This window comes from Calidris pugnax, unplaced genomic scaffold, assembly GCF_001431845.1.
Source record: "Calidris pugnax isolate Ruff unplaced genomic scaffold, ASM143184v1 scaffold15, whole genome shotgun sequence".
In the NCBI taxonomy this organism is placed as follows: Eukaryota; Metazoa; Chordata; class Aves; order Charadriiformes; family Scolopacidae; genus Calidris; species Calidris pugnax.
Window position 1 is genome coordinate 9,170,009 of NW_015090774.1, and position 23,182 is coordinate 9,193,190.

The 23,182-nt window shown below is 39.4% G+C and overlaps 1 protein-coding gene across 2 annotated transcripts in view; it reads left to right on the forward strand.

Moving 5' to 3' along the window:
- The window catches only part of CCSER1 (coiled-coil serine rich protein 1), a 690,045-nt gene that overhangs the window by 62,784 nt on the left and 604,079 nt on the right, over positions 1 to 23,182 (forward strand). Inside the window, exons 1-3 of one of the 2 annotated variants that reach the window (XM_014943384.1) lie at positions 5,145 to 5,204; positions 6,645 to 8,000; positions 10,570 to 10,757. In XM_014943384.1, the coding sequence (XP_014798870.1) occupies positions 6,689 to 8,000; positions 10,570 to 10,757 (1,500 nt within the window). In that variant the 5' untranslated portion in view covers positions 5,145 to 5,204; positions 6,645 to 6,688. Of the gene's footprint in view, positions 1 to 5,144; positions 5,205 to 6,644; positions 8,001 to 10,569; positions 10,758 to 23,182 lie in introns of those variants that run through there. The other variant, XM_014943378.1, reaches the window with a different exon arrangement.

Genomic DNA, 23,182 nt, shown 5'->3' on the forward strand with positions numbered 1-23,182 from the left:
AGACTGAAAATCACACTGCTGTGTGGAGAGCATAGAAGAGAGAGAGGTAGGGAGCAGATGAGCATTGATGTTCTGCTCTTTGATTTAAGGTTGGGGTCTTTCAGCTGTGTCTCATGTCATCTCCCAATTTAAACTTAGATAGCTCATACAGTTTTAGTTCTTTGCGTGGAAGATATTGTTTGATGTTTTTACTATGTGCATCTTCAAGGAGGACGTCTTTAGGAAATCTTTGTTTAAAGAGTGTTGAGGGATAGCAGCAGGTTGGTTATTTATAAAGAGAGTGTTTGTTCTGGCCTATGCACTACAGTCCTCTGTTGAATAAACATATATTGGCTTTTGGTATGTACACGTAATTATGATAATGGTAAAATTCACAAATAATTTCAAGTCCTAAATTTTGCCCCAAAGGCAATGAAAAATGTAAAAGGCACTGACTGTTGCTTTTCATGGTTGCAGTCAATGAAAAAGTAGATCCACGGCTCCATCTACTGGAGTAGAAAGCCACCAGCGAGAGTTACTCTTCATTGAATGCACTGCATTCTGGCACAGTCGTGTGAATAACTGCTTGGCAGAAGCTGAAATAAGAAACACTGGGTTATATTTTTCAGCTGGTGGATTGATGCAGTATTTTCTCTGGAGACATTGGTGTAATATTTTGACGATTTTACCTGTTTTAACACTTGTGGGTCTTTTTCTGCTGTTGCGTTCACTATCTGAAAGTTAGGTGATTTGTTTCTTTTGACAAGATACAGTAATATATAAAATACTGAGCTTGATCTATTAATTCTTACACTGTTCATTTTGTATTTCATACTCATGCAGCTCCTATAAGCAAGATAAAGGCCTAATATTTTGTAGCTGGATGGCTCTTCCAAAGTTCTCCTGTGTGGAAAGAATAAGCCCCATGTATAAAAAACTTGGCCTCTATATTTTACATGACTTGAAGATATTTTTGAGATTAATTCTTGAGTGAGCTCTCACGGCAAGTGCAGGACAGCCAAGGGATCAGGGCCAGCCAGCATGGGTTTATGAAAGGGAGGTCCTGCTTGACCAACTTGATCTCTTTCTATGACCATGTGACCTGCCTTCTTGATGCAGAGAAGGCTGTGGACATTGTCTAGCTGGATTTTGGTAAGGCCTTTGACACCGTCCATCACAACATTCTCCTGGAGAAGCTGGTGAATCATGGCATAGACAAGTGTACTTTTCACTGGGTAAAAAACTGGCTGGTTGGCTGTGCCCAGAGAGTTGTGATTAATGGGGTGAAATCCAGTTGGCAGCCAGTTACCAGTGGTGTCCCTTAGGGCTCGGTTCTGGGGCTAGTCTTGTTCAATATTTTTATTGATGATCTAGATAAAGGGGATTGAGTGCACCTCCAGTAAGTTTGCAGATGACACCAAACTAGGTGGGAATGTTGATCTGCTTGAGGGTCAGAAGGCTCTACAGAGGGATCTGGACAGGTTGGATCAATGGGCCAGGGCCAATGGGATGAGGTTTAATAAGGCCAAGTGCCGGGTCCCGCATTTTGGTCACAACAAGCCCATGCAGTGCTACAGGCTTGGGGAAGAGCAGCTGGAAAGCTGCCCAGCAGAAAAGGACCTGGGAGTGTTGGTGGACAGCTGGCTTAACGTGAGCCAGCAGTGTGCCCAGGTGGCCAAGAAGGCCAACAGCATCCTGGCCTGTGTCAGGAATAGCGTGGCCAGCAGGAGTAGGGAAGACATTGTGCCTCTGTACTCTGTGAGGCACTGGTGAGGCCTCACCTCGAGTGCTGTGTTCAGTTCTGGGCCCCTCACTACAGGAAGGACATTGAGGTGCTGGAGCGTGTCCAGAGGAGAGCCACCAAGCTGGTGAGGGGTCTGGAGAACAAGTCCTATGAGGAGAGGCTGAGGGAACTGGGCATGTTTAGTTTGGAGAAGAGGAGGCTGAGGGGAGACCTCATTGCCCTCTACAACTACCTGAAAGGAGGGTGTAGAGAGGTGGGTGTTGGCCTCTTCTCCCAAAGGAATAACGACAGGACCAGAGGAAATGGTCTCAAGTTGGGGCAGGGGAGGTTTAGATTAGATATTAGGAAGAATTACTTTACTGAGAGGGTGGTCAGGCACTGGAACAGCCTGCCCAGGGAGGTGGTGGAGTCACCATCCCTGGAGGTATTTAAGAAACGTGTAGATGTGGCACTTCGGGGCATGCTCTAGTGCCCAAGATTGTTGGTTATTGTCTGCCTGTGGGTGGCTGTGGTGTGTGTGTGTGCTAGTTTGTGATTGTGTGGGTTTTCTTCTGGGTTGTTTTTTTTTTTGTTTGTTTGTTTTTGTGGGTGGACTCAATAATCTCAAAGGTCCCTTCCAGCCATGGATATTCTGTGATTCTGTAATTTGAGATATATTTGCATTTTGCAGCGTCTTGGTGCAGACCGATGTGGAAGGAAACTATTCCCATTTTATTAACTTTTTAAATTGCTAATAAGAGGGAAAATGTTTTGTTTGCACTTCGCCTGGTTTTCATTTGCATTGGTTTCAGCACAGGAGCTCAGAAACCATGAGCTGTAGCAAAGCTCTTGAGGAAGATCATTCACTGTTACTCTGGCTGCAATTAAATGTTTTCGAGATAGTTTACTTATTTCTTCGGTATATCAAACTTTGTCTTGTGTGATACCAGATGCAAAAAGGTTCATCAAAAATCCATTCCATAAAAAGGAAAATTTGAATGTCTGTCTGCTGCAGCACTGAGTACGCACTTCAGTTTCAGCAGTAGCTGGATTTTAGAATTAAAGTATTACAAGGCAATGGTTTGTCTATTTGACCAAGATTCAGACTTCCATACAGAATACCGTGTAGGCTATATGTTGACTGTTCACATGATGTGATAATCTTGCAAAACATATTTTGTCCTAAACAAGGAGCCTGATCTAATTGAAAGACTTCCTCTAGACTCTCACTTTTCCTTGATTCTTCTTGTTTATATGAGTTCTTGCTAGTTTTCTGAAGACCCAATAATTTCTTTTAAGATACTTGGAGCTTTGTATTAGGTCCGAGATTGACTGTGTAGGATCAGAATTGTTTGGAGTATAGAGGGTCATCTGGAATGGCATAATACCATTACAAAGGTGTCTTTTGTTGTAGTTTTCTTTTCCCTCTGTTGCAGCCTGTAAGAATGATGCCAGTAGGGATGAGGATGTTGGATATAGAAAATTAGTGGTTTTGCAGAGAACAGATAGCTGGAGTGAATTTCAGTCTGTAAGGGTTACTGCTATGAAGTGATAAGCACATGTAATTATGTTAGAGGTTGAGACTGAAAGGAAACACCTTCCATTCTGTTCATAATAGAACATATATGGCAGTTTATAACTCCTCTGCAATATGTGAAAAAATTAATGAAAGATATTATTTCATTAATATCTGAATTATTATTATTATTATCTTGAAATACATGTTACTTTTTCCTGTTGCAAGTAGAATTGTCACTTCAACTCAGTGCTAAACTTCAGCACTTTTACATTGCAAAATGTATCTATAGAAAATAAATGGTATATGTAAATAATATTCAAGCTACTAATAAGATAGTCACAGTAGTCAAAGTATTCAAACTCTATATGCACAGAAACATTTGTATATGCATATATACATGGATGTGTGTGTTTTGAGAAATGTCCTCTGATAGCTATTGTAAACCTAGAAAGAACAGTATGTTTTAATTAGTTTATGGGTAAGGATTTATGCTGCTTAGACAATAAGAGAAATGTTGACATGTTATTTGTGCTCTTCCTACAAAAGGCAAAGAAGGAAGAATGAATGAATAAGTGTCAGTTTCTTATCTGCAGTTAGAGGCCATGTATTCTATTAAAAATTGTTACCATCTGGAAAGCTTAAAGCAGTGTATATTCGCAGGCCAGTTATTAGGAATAATCTCTATTATGACTTAGACACAGCCTTTGTGGAACCTCCAGGGAAAGTTACAATATGTGCTTTTTGCTCAGCTTTCTGCTTCTTTCTGCTCTCAACTTGGAGAATTTCATAATTATAAACCAGGATGGTTTGTTCTCCCGTGAACTGACAATTAAGGTGTGGGCAGGAGAGTGAATGATGGGAGCAAATGTTTTGCCTGAGCATAAAATGCCTATACAGATTTAATGTATTTTAAAAATATTTTGCTCATCTGCTGCTGTTACAAAACTGCATTCTAAAGTCTTTTTTCAGCAGTTATATGTCTCCTTAAAATGGAAGGAAGAACCCTTATAATCTCTAAATAATCTTGTGTTGTGTATACGTACATGTTCATACAGAATCACAGAATCTTCTAGGTTGGAAGCGACCTTAAAGATCATCTTGTCCAACCGTCAACCTAACTGACAAAAATAGACACCCATACAACAAACAAGGAGCATCAATCACTAAACCATACCTCCCAGCACTACATCAACCCATCTTTTGAACACCTCCAGGGATGGTGCCTCAACCATTTCCCAGGGCAGCCCATTCCAATGTCTGATAACCCTTTCAGTGCAAAAATTTTTCCTAATATCCAGCCTGAACCTCCCCTGGTGCAACTTGAGGCCGTTTCCTATTGTCCTGTTGCCTGTGACTTGAGAAAAGAGACCGACCCCCATCTCTCTACACCCTCCTTTCAGGTCCACGCTGTTCCTGATACAGGCCAGGATGCTGTTGGCCTTCTTGGCCACCTGGGCACACTGCCGGCTCATATTCAGCCGACTGTTGACCAACACCCCCAGGTCCTTTTCTGCCCGGCAGCTCTCCAGCCATGTCTGTATGTATGCGTTCACAAAAGCAAAAAAAAAAAAAGCCCTGATCTAATAGGTGTGGAAGTGGTTAAAGAACCGAGAGGTTTGTATGGGAGAGGTGGAGGAGGTTGTATGCAGTGTTCCAAAGCACACTTTCAGAAGGCTGAATTGTGGGCAGATGAAGAAGCTGGTAGACGCTATATGCCCCTCTGTGAGTTCCTAGGGCCTCAGCTCCTCTGTGCTGTTGTCTCTGCTTTTGCTCTTCCAGTGGTGTAAATGCAGACTACCTTACATGTCAGTGAAATGGAACAACCATCTCTGCATCAGTTTGGTGGATATAAAGAGTATCTGATGACCTGTGTGTGTGCCTGTACCATAAGTTCTGTTGCAATCAGACTGAATTCAAATTTGGGTTTCAATTGCGGGACCTGAGAGTATTGTCTCGGTCAGAGATCACCAATGGCTGCTAGGAGTAAGTGACGGTTCCCAAGCTGTTTCTTTCATCTTAAGCTACAAAATTGCTTATTGATTTCTGGTACTTAAGAATATGGTGGCTGCTTGGCAGTGCGTGTTCAGCCTGGAGCTGTAGTAGCTTTTTAAGAAAAAATGTTAACAGTGCAGACAGTACAGTCCAATGTATAGTCAGAAATAGTCTCTGAACTTACTTTTTACCCTTTCTTTCACAGTAATATAACATAGATATAGTTTTATTACTCCTTAAGTATTCTGTTCCCATTTTTATTTAGATATATGTGTGTATATATACACACACTGTATAAATATATATAGTTCACAGATATTTGTTGTAGCCACATAACGCATATTAAATTGCTCATTAGATGAATTAATTTGGTTTTGCACTTGACATATAAACATTGTTTAGATAAATTACTTGATGTTTATTCCTATGTGCTGAATACTTGCAGCTCACGAAGTTGCATCAGGCATTATACTTACAGCCTCTCTTGTTCTTGTGATTATATATCACATGTTTTTATTGCTCCCTTTGTGGTCCTGTCTCTCATAGCAGTAGTTTATTATAATGAGAACAAGAAGGAGATAGAACTGGTATATATTTCATAAAGATTAATTTTCTTCTAGTACATCTGCTGTGCTGATCAAAATAGGTTTTTATTGCTTAAATATTTATAAAAAGTGCCAAGTGTCTGTGTATGGAACACTTTTCACTAATTTAAAAAAACCCCTGCAAAAATAGCTAATTATAAGCAAGTAGGCTACAAGAGGATTTCAGAGAAGTGTTCAAAGGAAACGCTGAAGTTCAAATCTAGAAACATGATCCCATATTTTGACAGTAAATTCCTAGAATTCATAGTTCCTTAGGAAGAATTTTTGGTGGTGCATTTTTTAGCTTGACTGCAATGCCAGCATTTTCTCTGCTATAAGGTGACACATACAGCCTTTAGCAGAATAGGAAATAATGGAATTAAAAATCCAGCTGAAAGTTCAGTGAAGATTGGGAAACTTATATCCTCTTCTTTCTTGCAAAATCATGAAAAATCAAGCATCTCTTAAGAGAGCTTACAATTTATAAGAGGGCTTGCCCCAAGAATTTACAAAAAGAAGGACGTTGGAGTGATGTTTTTGTATATCTTTTGGTGTGTAGATTTTCCATAGTTACCCAATGCGATCTCCATTGTGTAATATATCATATATAATACTCTATCTCTCATACGTGGAATGTTTTTAGCCACATGTTTGCTTAGCTGCTAGGTTTACAGCGCTGCCTATTGAACACTGCTTTGAAATTCTAAAAATCTTCAGTAATGCATGCACAACAACTTGCAGCTGTACATAACATTGATGTTAGCATCTTATGTATTTAGGCTGACTTAAAGCATATTTAAGTGGACTTTGACTGATTTGTTTGTTTGTTTGTTTTTTCTCATCCCAGGTTAGTTTGTTGGTTGGGAAGAGCCACGGACACTTTGTGCCCTGATGGGGGACTCAGGATCCAGACGATCGACTCTAGTATCTCGGTTGCCAATATTCAGGAGAAGCATTAGCCGGAGACACGACTCCCTCCCTTCCTCACCTTCTTCTGCTAATGCCATTGGTGTCCACACCTCCTCTCCATCCAGCACTAACTCCAGCTCAGGGAGCACAGGCAAGCGCCGGAGTATTTTCCGAACTCCTTCTATCAGCTTCCATCACAAGAAGGGGAGTGAGCAGAAGCCTGACCCAGCTAGTCAAAACGTTAACATCTCAAATGGTGCCCAGTCCTCTCTCAGCACTTTTCAAAAACTGAGTTTAGAGGAACACATTAAAAGCAGAGGAAGGCATTCGGTTGGCTTTGGCAGCTCACGTAGCAAGAAGATAACAAGGTCTTTGACGGATGATTTTGAAAGGGGAAAAGAGCCCTCAGCTAATAAGAATGTCTTTATAAATTGCATAAGCTCCGGGAAGAATGAGGGTGATGATTCAGGCTTTGCAGAGGAGCAGAGCCGATACTCTGTCAAACAATCCACACGAAAACTTCTCCCTAAATCTTTCTCGTCGCACTACAAATTTTCCAAACCGGTTCCAGAGAGTCAGTCAGTTTCCTCTGTGCAGCAGCCCAGGTGCCTGCTGGAGTTTAAGTCGTATGGGGAAAGTGATCCTGCCATCGCCAAGTCCTCTCCTCCGTGTTCGGCCGAGACGACAGAGTGCCTGGGAAGCTCCTTGCAGTCCCCGCTGCTCTCAGCTGACCTCACGGCTGCCCAGACCCCCTCCGACTTTGTTGCCCTGACGGAGGATTCTGTTTCAGAGGTTGATGCTCTGGCCAGCAATGGGACTGGGGGGGCACTCGCAGAGGATTTTGGCCATAATGTCTCTACCTCTCAGATATTCTTTAATCCTGCTGCTGCTCCTGCGAGGGAAATGGATGTTGTGGAAAGTACTGGGCATTCTTCTGCAGGTGTATCTCCTGTGAGACACACGAGCTTGTCTAGCGTTGAATCTAATACCTTATTCAAAACCTCAGCTGCTAATCAATCATTGTTGCAAGCCAATGAACTACATATTAATGACGCCAGGCACATAGGAGAAATTAACTCGGCAAATGCACATTTAGAAACCTTTGCGTTACAACGCAGAGAAGAACCAGTGATACGCTCTCCAAAGGCACAGGGGTTGAGTAGGGACAGAGATGGAAGCACGCCGTCCAAGCACACAAGAGAGACAACGCCTCTAATGGAATCTAAGATTGTTTCATGTTCTGAACCTCAGTCCTTTAAAACACCACAGTGTTATGAAACAAACCGTTCTAAAGGTATGTGTCATGGTCTTTTCATTTGGTTGGGTTTTTGGCCTTAGTTCTTCTGTAAGAATTGTTTGGTCATAAAGTGTTTTTGTAGAGTTGCCAGTGCTAGCTAGGAAGTTCAACAGTTACGAATTGTGCGCCCTTCACAAAACTGTAGGAAGGAAACAAAAAGTCTATTATTTTTTGAGTTCACGTTTTACTGTTTGCTAACACCCATCAGCACTGTTCATAGCTATGCTTTCCTGTGGTGGAAAAGGAATTAAGAAAGATAGTATTGATTCTTGCCTCATGTTGAAGGCTGAAGCTGGGATTTTTGAGGCATGTCTGCTTTGGACTTGAGCTAAAGAATTGCATTGTTTGAGATGGAAACATCGCCAGGGAAATAAACTTTCTTTTAGTCTGGCTGTGAAGAATAACACAGTTTATCTTCTATTGATCTGGGGTTTGAAATTTCCTGACTCTTGCTTGCTCTATTTAACTGATGTTACAGGGTAGCTTCTATGGCGGAGGATGAGAGAACCAATTTCTGTTTCGATCTGAAATAACATTGTGCAAGTTCTCATTATGTAATCAGTGAAATGGAGAGAGTTAATTGCCATCTGAATTTCACACTGGATCTTTAGCTTATGAAAAGGAATTTGGAAATCTTAACAAGATTAAGTGAGAAGGCTGTGCCGAGAGATCCTAGTCTATAGAGAAGCAGATGAATAAAGGCACCAGGCCCTTGAGTGAAGGACACCTGTCAGAAGGCATTTATCTCTGACAGTTTATTTTTCCAAACCAAGCTAAAGACTGAGGCTTTCTTGCATGATCCTGTGACTCTAATGGGCCAAAATTTGTGAGAGTTAACAAGACTGCATTTATAGTGTTTGTATTAGAAGATGAATGAGTATAAACTGATATGGAGTCATACCCATCTTTTTGCTTGAACATTTATTTCATGTAGATTATAAGCAATCAAAAGCAATCTTGCTTTTTGAATTATTTGTCACTGCGAGGCTTGGTTGGATATCTTGTACATAAATGGCAATATAAAGTCAAATTAATCCACTAAATTAGCTTTCACCAGAAGGGACCTGTTTGCCTCAGAACTGTAGTCAATTGGGAGAAAAAAATATTTGTATTTATATATGTTTCTGGTCCTGCACACTTGGTTGGTCTTCCTTGCAACATTGGCTCATCTGTGAATGAGCTCATTTTTCTGAATCTGACTTTTTAGAGTGTACTGCAGAAGAGCAAGGGAGTAGGTCAGAGTGATGTTTAGAAATACACAGGGCATTTGAAACTCATGCATCAGCAACTGTATATATATTTCCAGACATATTTCTGGAAGGCAGCTAACTGAAGTTGAAACTGTGGTAGAAGGATTTTTGTCAATGGGATTCATATTCACAGAAACACTAGAGCTAATACTGCACTACATAAAAGTCAATGATTAATTGTTGGGGTTTCATAGTTCTGTTCAAAATGCATTCTTGTTTACTTACGTGGTAAAAAAATAAATTTGAAATTAGAAACTGGCCAAGCATACAAAGCGACCATTGAAAAAATATAAAATCCTGCCATATGAAATAAAACAAATACAGAAAAAGCTTATGTGACATTCAGTAAGATATGGTTATAAGTAGCTATATCTGTTACAAACAGACTGGTTTGAGTATTTGGTTTTGCTAAAACAGTATTTAAAACCAGATGTGAATGTAAAATACTTCTGTGCGTTTTCTTTGGTAATGGATATTTTCTTTCCCATAGCTGGTCTTATAGCTGATACCATTACAGATAGTGTCAGCAACGTGACATTAATGTATGAGCAGGCTTGATATGCCATATATTTCTTTGTGTACCTTTATATATTTTTATGTGATACAGAATTTTTTGCAAAACCTTAGAGAAAATGCCTGTTCCCTCAACAAAAGGCGAAAGAAGATGAGATTTCCTGTGTTACTTTTATGGTGTTCTTATGCTTGTTTATTTCCCCATCTCTAAATTTGCCCTAACACCTCAAAATGTAATTTTTCTCCTCTTTTCTGATGTGTTATTGTTTAGCACAAGTCGGGGACTGGGATTCAGCCTGCTCACTGCAGGCTGGGTTTGGAGGGTGCAGATGTAGAGCTGAGCTAGGAAGGCCAAACAGGACCCAAAATCAATGTCCTATGGAGTGGTGAAAAACCTGTGTCCTGGCCCTACAAAACCTGGACTTGCCTCGTAATTCAGGATATGGCAGGTTGGATTTTGGCACCAGTGGACCAATGATAGTTTCTCTGGTAGATGTTACTGAACAGTGGTTTGGAAGCGTCTGAGAACGAGGGGAGAAAGGAAAGGATGGACCAGAGGTCCTTCTGGAGTCTATGAGGAGCCATGGACTGTAGCATGCTGAGTGTGCTAGTCACTGGGAGCTGAACAGCAAAATGGTGGCCCAGGTGACACTTTTATCTAGGCAAGCAGGATCTGCTATCTACAGAATGTTTTCTATGTGATTGCCCTTCAATGTAAGCATTTCAAGCAAAGTCATGTTCCTTAAAAAAATTCGTAGAGAATAATTCTCTATAATGATTGCTGATTGCCTCTCTATTTGTAGTTGACCTTGCCAACAGCTTCAGTCCATACCGAGAAGGCAGATTTGTTGAGAAACGACTGAGATCCTCTTCAGAAGGTACTGCTGGAGGCAGTCGGCTGATCATAAAACCAAAGGATGGAAACACAGAAGAGCTTAACAGCCTACGGAAGCAGAGAGCAAGTTCATCCTCTTCAAAAATGAACAGCATGGTGAGTTTATTCCCATATCGTGTAAGGTTTTTATTTTTCTGCGATTGGCATAACTGTCATGAGAAGCAGCAACTTGACAAGTAATGGATGGTAAGAAAGGAGAAAAAAACCAAAACCCAACCCAAAAGCTGTTTCAGGTTTTCAAACTGTGATCCATGCTAAACGACAGGCATTAAAATTAATTTTATTCAGGGTGTGACATTGTGAAAAGGTTTGTATATTTTCTCTGAAGAGGTGGTTCTTGTTCTGCTTTGCTGATCTGCCTGGGAGGAAAATACTGGGAGAGAGAACAGTAGCAAAATTCAGTGTTACTATTTATAAGGTTAAACATAGTGGACTACTCTGTGGCAACATTTTATTGTTACTGTGTTAGTTATTTTATGGACTCATATCTGGTATGAGTGAGATGAGATTCAGAGCAAAAATTGGACAGAAAGTTGTCTGCAAGGAGGCTCGTGTAAAAGGTCTGAGTGGTCCTTTATGAAACTGGTGATGAGTCTGAGGGCTTGCACTCTGAGCACAAGGTAAGGAGGAGAGAAAAGGATTTCCTTTGAGAATCCTTGAGGGTCCCGGGGACTGGAAAAGCTAAGACAGATCAGATAACTGCAGGAGAGTACTTCTGAAACTTCTTCTAGTTAAATAATAGTAGAAGGAGCTGGCTCACTGACTGACCAGTTTGTGCTTTCCTATAGCCAGTGAGAATAGACACTTTAAGATGTAATTTGAGCTGTAATTTGTATTTACACACGTGCTCTCCAGTGACAGGAATAAAGAATATGCTAAGATTGAACATCTAAAGCAATGGTATCCACTTTTTAGCTTATAGAAGTCACTAAAACAAGTTTTGTGGCCATTATTAGTTTGAAATACTTTATTCAACATGCTAGCTGAAAAAAGGAGCATTCGTTTTGTACCTGTATTTGAAACCAGCTTTCCATAGAAAGCAAAAAAACCCTAAGTTTCTTACCACTGCCCAGAGTTGTTAAACAGATGTATAAATAAGGGGGCTTTCCTTTTTCAGGTTTATATAATACATGTTATATTGCAATGTTATATGACCAAACACGTGCCTGAGAGGCTCAAATGTAAACACAACTGCCTTTTGTAAGGGAGAATTTGTGCAGTGGTTTGGACATATGAAACTGATTGGTGCAAACTGATGTTTGATTTCTAGTGATGTTGTCTTTTGATGTAGTTTCACAGGTTAACACAAAAACTCAACAACTCTTACCATTAATTAGAAAACTTTTGTAACTGTGTGCTGCTTTGACTGCCACTAAACATAATGTCTCCTCACTCACCTGAGAAGCCAACGAAGGCTAAAATTCCTCTTTGAGATTCCTCATACTAGTTCCCAGTTGGTCATTTAAAAATAGATCCCGAGAGAAGGATCTGATTTAGTGCGAATTCCCCTTAAAGAGAATGTGGTGGGAAATTGGGGTTTGGGGGTTTCTCAAGAGGATGTGAAGTTTGTCTATTGTCTTGGTAAATCTCACCTGTGTGTCTGAATGTATCATCCAAACCTTGCTTTGTGCCCTGGCCTCACGAATACTGCTGTGGATGGCATGAGAAAATGACATCAGTACCGAGTACATTCTTACTATGTACAGCCAATGTGCAACTGGTTTTTCAGTGTACCGGTGTCTTCAAGCAATGGTCACTACAAACACTCAAGTAAAATGGAGTCACTTGGTGTCTTTTATGGAAATGGTTGCTTGTACATGTGTTTTGTGTAACCTGGGCATCTTGGATTATCCTCACTTCAATGACAGGATTATTCTCCTCTTAGCAGTATCAGGTTAATATTAAGAATGAGAAGATTTTATACACCTACCTTTATTGTTTCTAGATTGTTGCCAACTTGTCAGATGGAGTAATACAGTAATGCAAAATTTATTTTGAAAAAAAGCCCTTGATTTTTAAATTTCTTTTTATTAGCTGAATTATTACACCCATAAATACAACATAAAGACATAGAATTGCTAAATAGCAGAAGAAACCTCTGTGCTATTAAAGTCTGCAGTTACAGTACGTTTTTCTGTTTTTGCAGGAAGTTCACATCCAAATATCAGTGAATAACATTTTTCAAAGCCCGAAAGAACTTGATGACATTTAAAGATGCTGTTTCATGTAGGCACACAGGACATTACGGAGATGTAGTTCCTGCCCTAAAAAGCTGGTTAACCCTGGCTCAAACCTGTAAACATTATTCGACAGGTCTCTGCGTTCACATAAATACTAGGCTAGCAGGAGTGGAAAGATTCTAGATTTTCTCAGGAGATAAAAAGAAGATAAAAAGATTAGCATCTAAGAAATTGTTGTCCTTAAACACCTTGTCTGGGAGAGTATTCTTGCATGATTGGCGTTGCTCTTTTCGAAGGTGATAGGTAAAATCTTGGATAGGTAAAATCTCCAAAATACCAAGAATTTATATCAAACCTACAAAGATGGTCACCACCTCCCCAACGAGTGGCATTAACTCACTTGTGAGATGCTGAAAGTAATTTATAATCTGGACAGGAGCAATGATACTCAAAAATGAGATGTAGCGAGAGAAAAAAGTCATTTAAGATAACTCTTCAAGCATGCCAATTTTGCAGCAATTTAAATAATGAAAAGAAACAGATGCTTGAGGTGAACTGCTTAGATTATTAATTATATGTGTTTTTCCATCAGAATAGTTTCAAAGCTGTCATTCTTGCAATGACCAATTTCTGCCACAAGATGCCACGATTTCACTAAAAATGGTTTTAGACTTTAGTAGTACACAGTTGCACAAAATGTGAAAACTGCAATTCAGGACACGTTATTGGAACAGTTTAATGCTGATTAGCCTGTGCAGTGTAATAGACCCTTTTCAAATGATCATTGTTTACACTGATGCAATTTAAAGAGACTCGTATTGCTATAGAAACCCTGGTCATTCAAACGTTCCAGCTATGAAGTCATCAGTTACAACTTTAAATATTTAGATGAGTTAACTGTGTCTCAGAAGTTTGATAGAGGCAATGGCTGACCTCTCCATTCTCCAGGTAGGTGGTTCCTCTTTTCCAATGTGTAAGAGAAGCAAAAATAAGGACAGAAAAATGCAAACCAGCATGATAAATAAGAGACTTGAATGACAGGAAATACGCAGCCCTGCATGACCAATGAAAAGAATGTAAATCTGGGTAGTTGAAATGTAAGAGAGAATTAGAATAACCACATTGAAAAAAAAATATAATAGAATCGGACCCCCAGATCACTTGAAGGAGACAGAACAGCAGGAAGAAAGAGTTAACGAGCTATAGTACTTGGATTTAACAGTAGAAATTGAAGTATGTGCGAGCAACAAAATTATCCGTCACTTCCAATAGTAGTGGCTAATGTGGAAAGATGACTATCCTAAATGTCACCTTTGCCAGTACTAAAAAGGAACTGTAAAGAAAAAAATAGAATTTGCTGATTTTCTTTTTTTAAAGTTGCTGATAAAGATTTTTGAAATGCTAACAAATTACAGTCAGTCCTTAAAGCAGATAGTCATGAATGATGATATGAATAAAAGTAGCTGTATATTACTCAAACTTAAAAATAAGTTGAGGATTGTTTGAGCCCCTAGAGCACACTGCCCACCTTCAAGATGTGAGCTGCACTGTGCTGTGTGTGCATGTGTTTTTACTCCGTCTAGAAATATGACTGCGCGCGTGCAGTAGAACAAGACTGCCCACTTGGATTTGGCTGCCACAGACCTGCCTTTCTGCCTCTTTGCAATTATTTACAAAGAAAACTAAGGTTTGTCTTTGTGACTGCTCCACACCTGGATATCAGCTTAAAGAAACGTAATTTTTCAACTTTTTCCTGCCTCAGTGGGCAAACATTACCACTGTCCTTTCTCTTCCGCAGGTCCACATTTCTCTGGGTACTCTCTTGAGACAGGTTTTTCTTTGGTTTCTAATAACTAAATCTTCTCTAAATGTTGCCTGGTTTTTGTTTCTTAAATTCAGCTACAAGTTTTCATCCTTGCAGGTAAAAAATTTTATGCTTGCCCTCAGTGCTGCATCATCCTCTCATTTTGCCTAGAGCGAGGCAGCCTTGCCTGCTTGTGTCAGTCCAATTAGAGCTGCACAACTTATTTTTCCGGATTGTTGCTTTGACTGTGCCATTTCGTTCTTTGCATCTTTCCCATGGTTCCACTATATTAGGTAAAACCGCTTGTTGCCAGTTAAAGGACACTCATGGCCTAAGGTCTTCCTGACTTTGTTCCCTCAGCTTTACCAGTGATACAAGACTTCATTGCCCACTTGTCAACTGTCAAATAGTTGCATTCGTGTGCTCTCCCACACTGCGTGTCATGTACTAGAGTAACTGCAGTTACAAGACTTTTTTCATTTCCTTTCTCAATTTTCATTTTGTTTTTTGCCTTGCCTACAAGTAACAACACAATGCTGAACTAAGATAATTTTTCAAGATGTATGCTAGTACGGTATTACTGAGGTTTTTTGCTTCTCCATCTGGTGCTGACCCTTGGGGCAAAATCTCCTTTTCCTCATGCTTGTACTGTGCTTATTATGTGGGGATGCTCTGCGTACCTAACATTTCAGTAAGTTCATTTACAATATAAATTTAGAACAGTATATGCAAAAAGCAGTGTTGGAATACAGGGCAATATTTTGTGAGCTACTGCAGGGTTCTGTTTGATAATGGGAGGGGTTGAATATATCAGTTAAACATAAAATTTGCAAAATGAATAATTAATTTAGTGAAGAGAGGGCTGTCTAAAACTTTGGGAAGACATAACAAAGGTAAGTGATTGACAGAAATAATGAGATGCTAGCAAAAGAGATATTAACTGCAAGTATTTGAAATTCCTAGTGCATCTCTGGAGGGAGCAGAAAGGCAAAACATAGGTCACTTTAATGGAAATCTGTTACGGCCCCTTCTTAGACTGTCTGTTTGTGATAATTATCTAATTAGCAGCTGGTGTCTAAATTTTAGGTAAGTGTCCTGGATATTCTGTATGAGTAACTGTACCTAGGTTTTGTTACTTAAGTGATTTGAGGTAACTTAGCAATTAATAGTCAGGTTGCTAGTGTCCTTCAGACATGGTACTTGCTATGATGGAACAATTATCCAAATGACTGCATTCAAATCTATCCTTGTGTTTGATATCATACATTATGAAGTGGTATCCAAATCTGCAACTCATGAAAGTGTGATCAGTGCTTCTCACAGATGACTTCATTTTCAGTGGTTCCTGTGTAGCCTTATTATCAAGCACCAGTTCTAGTCTAGTTGCTACATCGGAGAAACAACAGGATCCTGTGCCCCCATGGACTTCACTGAATGTACATGAATAAGGGCTAAAATGTTTTTTATGTTCCTCTTCTTTATGCTGAACAGTATGATATTTTGCTGGTGTCTGAAGAAGCACTAGGCATGGGTAAAACTAGGTTGGCTGCTAGTCTAGGGGGGATTGAAGTGATTTTCATATTTGCTTCAGGTTGCTTTAACATGGTTTTCTCTCATGCTTTTCTCCTTGAGTATGGACTTGACCCTCTGCTTTATACCTTCTGACAGTCTACCCTGAGACCATTTGGAAGTTGAGGTTTTTATGCAATCTGTGGCTAACACATTAGGTGGAAGATTCTGTTGAAATTACATGAGTTGAATGGTTTGTAAGTTACAGTGTGTGACCAGTAGACTTAAAAGTGGAACTGAAGGTGGTTGGGTTTTTGTGACCTGTAGAGGCTTGAGAAAACCCTATGGGGTACACTCTCCATCAACAACATTAATGATTAATGTCTTAGCAGCAGATAAGCTTCTGTCTTGACAGCTGGCACTGGAAAGGCAGTGAATAAAAGGTTATGGGGAGGGCTTGAGTGCTCAGTGTTTCAGTTCAGGTTCAAAAAAAAAAACAACCCAAACAAAACAACCTTGTTCAGATATACCAAAAGTGTTATAAAAATATGAACCAGGTAAGGACACACTTCTTTTATGTCTTCTGCACAACCTTCTTTAGAACTAACAAGGTTATATTTTCTCTGAAAAACTGCAACCTGTTGTTAACATGATATAAATATGTTATGTCTAGTATCTGTGGTGTTCACAAAAGTTTTTTCATAGTTAAAATAGATGTTATGTTTTGTTCTGCCTCTGAATTATGGGATTTCTGCTCAATTCAAATTCATCTCTGCTATGCTGGGCTTCTCAAGGGAGAATATTTAGGAACATCAATTCTTATTGAACTGTTCAAGCAAACCCTGTAAGGCAGCGGTTCACCCTTCATGTGAAGTGGACTTGACAGCATTCATTTATAACTAGCTTTGTACTAACGTAACAAAATTTCCCCTTTTGCAATGAATTTGGCGTTTTGCTCCTTTGTGGAAAGAAACTGTGGAAGCCACTTAAAGCAGGAACTGTCAGGACTACTTTGGTAGTGTAAGGCTGAACAGTGCTATCTAAATAGGAATAAACTGCTGTTTGTAGGTAAGTAGTAATTTGAACTCTATATTCTTAATTTAGCATGGAGAAAGTGCCTTTCACATACTATTAGCATTAAAAAAAATGGAAACAGCAAATTGGGATTTAAGCATTTTGTCTGTGATTTTTAGGTCAAGTCAACTAGAAGTTTTACAGCTAAATACCCTGTGGGAAATCAATGTCTGTCGTGTAATATACATTTCTTAATATATTAAGAGCTTGTAAAAATCAGATTCCCATTGTTAGACACTTTGAATTAATTCTTAGGATCAAGTAACTAACAGAAATTATTTTAGATTTGGCTTAATGCTTATGCTATAATGTTCTATGCACTTCTTTAAGGACATAATCATTATAGCCCCAAAAAAGAGCTTGTGTAATTGTTCTGATTGGATAGAGTTATGTTAATACAGGTAGAAAGCAGAGGGGGTTATTAGCAGTTTTCAATCCTAGAGTAATCATGTTAATGGATGGATGTGGTGTTACATAGTGAAAATAGGATGGAATTAGTTCTTTTGTTTCTGTCATGGATTAACCCCAGTGGGAAGCTGGGCACCACAACAGCCACTCCCTCCAGTGGGATGAGGAGGAGCATCAGAAAGTAAAAGTGTGAAAACTTGTGAGCTGAGGTAAAGACAGTTTAATAGGTAAAGTAAAAGCCACACACCCAAGCAAAGCACAGTAAGGAATTCATTTGCTACTTCACCTCGGCAGGTGGGAGTTCAGCCATCTGCAGGAAAGCAGGGCTCCATCACACGTAATGGGTACTTGGGAGGACAGATGCTATAACTGCAAATATCCTTCCTTCCTTCCTCATTTCCCCCCAGCTTTTATTGCTGAGCACAACAGCATATGGTATGGAATATCCCTTTGGTCAGTTGGGGTCAGCTGTCCCAGCTGTGTCCCCCTCTTAACTTCTTGCCCCCCCCCAGCCTACTCACTGATGGGGCAGTATGAGAAGCAGAAAATATCTTGACACTGTGCAAGCACTGCTCAGCAATAACTAAAACATCCCTGTGTTATGAACACTATTTTGGTCAAAAATCCAAAACATAGCACCATACGAGCTACTGTGAAGTAATTGAACTCTCTCCCAGACAAAACCAGTACAAGTTGGATATCTGATATTTTCTTCTGAAGTTCTAATATAGGAGTACTTGCTGTAAATGTTCTCTGAACTAATTTACAGGGAACTGGACTTTTGAAACTACAGATAGGTATCCTCTGTAACGTGTTACATTTATTTTCTGTTCTTGTGTTGTTCTGGAATACTTAGCTGTTTATTGCGACTCAAAAATGTAAGTGTAAACCACACCAAATTAATGGATTTTTCTAACAAAACAGACTTCTGTGCTGGTCTCTTTACAGTGCCCAAACATTTTTGCCAGTTAATGTTAATAGAAAGCTTGTTCCAAAGCTGCTCATCTTTTAAGCTGATATTTTTAAGGATTTCTGTCCCCACATGAAGGGAAAGATTTCTTTCTACACAGAAATATCTGGTGATGTGTTAAAATATGTGATAGTGATCAATATTGTTACAACAGATAACTATATTTGTCAAGCAAAAGCAACTTTGTTCTTTTTCTATTTTATTTTGATGTAGACATTTTACTTTCCTACTTATTATCATGTTTTCCACAAGCACAACACGTTCTGAGTACAGGTGAGTACTGTAGCAAAACTGTTACACGGTGTTGTTGAAAAAAGTCGTTAATGGTCTTCAGTCTCTGCATGGGGTCTACTAAAGTGTGCATGTCACCACCAACGACGTTCCATACCCAAAGAAACAACTCATTTGTGTTGAAGACCTTTACCTTCTGCTCAGTCTCTGTCATGCTGTGGAGATGTGAGAGGGGTCAGGGATTTACCAAGGATTAAACAATCCTCTGTCAAATCAAATCAGTATTTCCTACTGACCCTCACAATATGTTAGTCAGTAGTAGGAGAGGAACAGAATCACCGAGGCTGGAAGGCACCTCTGGAGATTGCCTGGTCCAACACCTTTGCTCAAAACAGGGCCAGCTAGGATTTACCCAGGGATGTGTGTAGTTAGGTTTTGAATATCTCTGAGGATGGAGACTCCAGAACCTCTCTTGGCAACCTGTCCAGGTGTTTGTCTAGTCTTAACACTTCAAAAAAAAAAAACACAAAACCAAACCTAAAGCATTTTCTTGGGTTTCTTGTATTTCAGTTTGCATCTTCTTATCTACTCACTGGGCACCACTAAGAGGAGTCTGGCTTAGTCTTCATTACTTGCCACGACCACCCTCATATGTCAGATGCTCAAAGCCCTTTGATGCTGGGAAGAGGGAGAGTCTGAGGTTGAAGAGCAAGGAGAGGGAGCTGTAGGGGGTATACTGAACAGAGCTCCTTTGCTACTTCCCATTGTGCTCTCATTTGTTGTCCCAGTCATGCTCTGCCTGCAGACATGCTGGGGTGGAAAGAAATGGTAAACTCACAGGAAGTGGGATCATCCCCATGTGTACACACACCCTCTTATATTTCCCCATTCAACACGAGGGCCAGGTGTGCCAGAGCAAGGAGGCGGTTGACAGGGAGTTCCTGTGACATGCTACAGTGGCAGGTGGGAAGGTAGAAGCATAAGAGGGGGAGGAGGCAAGCAGGACCCTAACAAGTGTTTCTGAAGAAATCAGAAGAGGTAGTACAACCTGAGGTACTGTGTGTGCTTGCGTACTAGGATCTCTTTTGTATTGTAGAGGGGACACAGGTCAGGGGACCTTAAGAGTTATCATTGGTGGAGACAAGTTATAGAGTGATGTGACCTAGTGTGGCTGATATATAATGTCTGTATTTCAGTTACTATGCTTGAATTTTAAATAAAAGAGGAGTCTTTATGCAATCAGTAATATAGATTATATATAAGTGGAAAAATCTATCTAGTGTTGGTAAGAAAGTACTTCTTAAGAAAAATGGGTAAATTATTGTAATTTAATTCCTCTGTGCACTGGAAGGTTACTTGTCACTTCTTTTATCTTGGGAGATGTCCTTAGCACTGGCAGTATTTTTGCAGCTGTGGTGTTTTTTCTTAGCATATGCAAATAATGCATACAATAGGAAATCACTAGGTGACTTCTCTAAACGAGACAGTTAATGGAGAGCTAATTCACTGAATTTGAAATTTATGACTATTGAATACAAATTAAACAGTGTCTTAGATTTTTCACCATGTAGGTCAGATGATTCACAGGTAGTTTGCACTCACTTGGTTTTTCTGGAAACAAAAAATTAAATTGCCCCTTGCATAGAATGACAAGCTCCCATCATTTCTTGTGCACATGGTTTCCTACTGTGTAGGTCCCTCAAACAGCTTGACAAAGAGCTGTCTTGTGGTCAGAGTTCTGCAATGCTTTCCCGTAAGTTGCCTATTTGTATTCTTTTGCTTATGTGAGAATAAACTCAGCATAAATACATTATTTTCTCCCCTAGGCTATAGCAATTCAGTGTAAGGTGCTTCTTTCAGGCCTTTGATCCCTTTGATTGATAAAAAGAAGGTAATGGGGTGAGAAATGGAAGTGCTGTTGGGTCACTTGTTCAGTCATTACATTTGCAGTCCTCCTTGTCTTGCCAGCGTGTTGCTGGAGGCAATGGTAGGTGAACCCTGGGTTAAGGACATGGGGGTGGCTGGAAAACTAGCTGCAGAGTCCAAAAGCTTGCCATTTAGAAGAGGAGTGTTTTCTAATTTAGAGTCAAGTGCATGCTAGCCCATTAAAGGCTTAGAATTACATTTTGTATGCTATATTACTGATTGATATATGGAAATTAGGTTTGGGAATGCCCATCTAGGTTAATTCACCTTTTAACTGAGAAACAGGCTAATATGTACCATTCAGGAAAGGAATGAGATAGTAAAACATGTTTTGTTGCCTTAGAGGTAATTTTCTGTATTCGTAGCATAAATTCAGTAAAACTAATAAAATTCATTGAAATAATATAGGCCTAGTGATTAGCTTAATATCTTTCTTTTTAAATTTTCATATCTCACTGAGTAGATGTTTTCATTAAAAAACTGCAGACAACCCTCCAAACAACATAAACCTTTCTGAAATCAATACACTTTAAATTCAGGATGGGAATGTATCTTTTTTTCTATTTGAATTCTTGATAAATAAACAAACACTTTGCATTTTTGTGCTTTGCAAACCATTCTCTATTTTGAAGAATATTGTTGTCAGAAAATTGCCTAGGATTTATAGTTACATAGACATTCTGGATAGCCGTTATGAGTTGAGGCTGATTGGGAGTCATTGATACTTAAGAAGTAGTAGTAATAGATGTAGCAGTTCTTTACATGACACTTAATTAAAATGCAGTGCTTGATACCAAAGAAAACCTGGGCAGGGGAGTTAAAGTGTTTAGTAATAGCCTGGTTCAGGATCTTGAATACCTGCAATGGGGTGGGGAGTTTTAGTCAATCCAGGCCTAATGGAAGATTGTTCACCAAAGTCTATTTCTGTTTGGTCAGACAGGTGTCTTGCACAAAAAGGGTTTCAGTTTTTCTTACTTAATTGTTTTTTATTCATATGCATGTTTTAAGTTACTCCCACATACCCACCCTGTTATATCTGATCCTGCAAAACAGGCAGCGCTTTAGCAAAACTCACATTGTCACCCAAAAATGACTCCTACGAGATTCTTCACTGGATAACTTTTTAGAGTATATCAAAGGAAATTAGGTTAATTTTGACTGCTCCGAAAATCACAAGTTTGCGTTTGCATAAGAAATCTCGTCATCTTTTTTTGGCATGTTGTAGTTGATAAAAGTAAAACCCACCAGTTTTGAGTCAGTGAAAACTGAATTGATTTTAAGTGTTTGGAATATATTTTGAAGAAATTATCCCAAAATAAACATTGTGGAACTTGTGTTGTGCAAAGTAAAATTAGTAAATAGTGAGAAGGGAACACTTAGTTAAATGAAATTATGGTTATAAATCTGCAGGTTTGGCAGACTGTTACCCTGGCAGACTTCTGTCTTGATAAATTAGCCAACTTTTAGAATCTGGCTCCTTATAGGAGTGGAGGAAGTGAGGACCTGATCCGGAGTGGAATGAAGAACGATAAAGAAAGGTTAGGACTTACTGAAGAATGGTCTTTGTTCCCATTAGAAAATGAGAAGGATTATCAGGTGCTGAAGATAAGAGAGGAAGGGTTGAATGTAAGAAAACAGGGATTAATACGGGGTGGAGTTCACTGCAGATCATGTGGAAAAAGAAGCAATGAAGCATTGGGAGGGAAAGGAATTTAGAGGGAAGTTGGAGCTAGTGGAGCTCAGAAAGTTAAGAGGATGGGAGGTATGTCAGTTGAAGAAGCTGGAGAGCGGGGAAGGGCTTTCTATATTTTTGTAAATCAGGCAGGAATCTAGGGAGAAGCTGGAAACTAAACAGGTCAAGAGCTGACAGAACTGGCTGCCACGAAAAAATATGTAACCTTTCTGTTACCTAAAATATTGAAATCCAGGGGTTAGGCTTATTTTCTAGGAATATTGCGTCTGAGGGATTTTGTTCAGAGGAAAATAAGGCCGCCTCTAAAATATGCATTGCTGGCAACAAGCTGCCAGGCATTTTAGCTGGAAGAGGGAAGTGAGGCAATTTTCCTGCTCTAAGTGTGGCAGTGTGCATGATAGTATAAGTCTTTTTGTATTTTCATTAGTCACACTTTAGCAGAGTTTTTTCCTCCAGATGAGAATAAGAATTTGTCATTTTTGTTTTTATTCTTTAAGGACAGATGTGACATGGAAAGCAATTTGATCTTGTTATCAAAGCTATACATTTTCTTTTGAAACAGTTTACCTTCTGAGCCTGTAAAAGGGGAAAGAAAAAAGGAAAAGGAATATTTTTGCATCTTGATTGGAAGAGATTTATGCCTATAACTTTCATTCATGTTAACTCTGATCAAAGTTAAATCGCAAAGTATCCCCAGTGCTGACATCTTCCTTAATTTGTTAATTC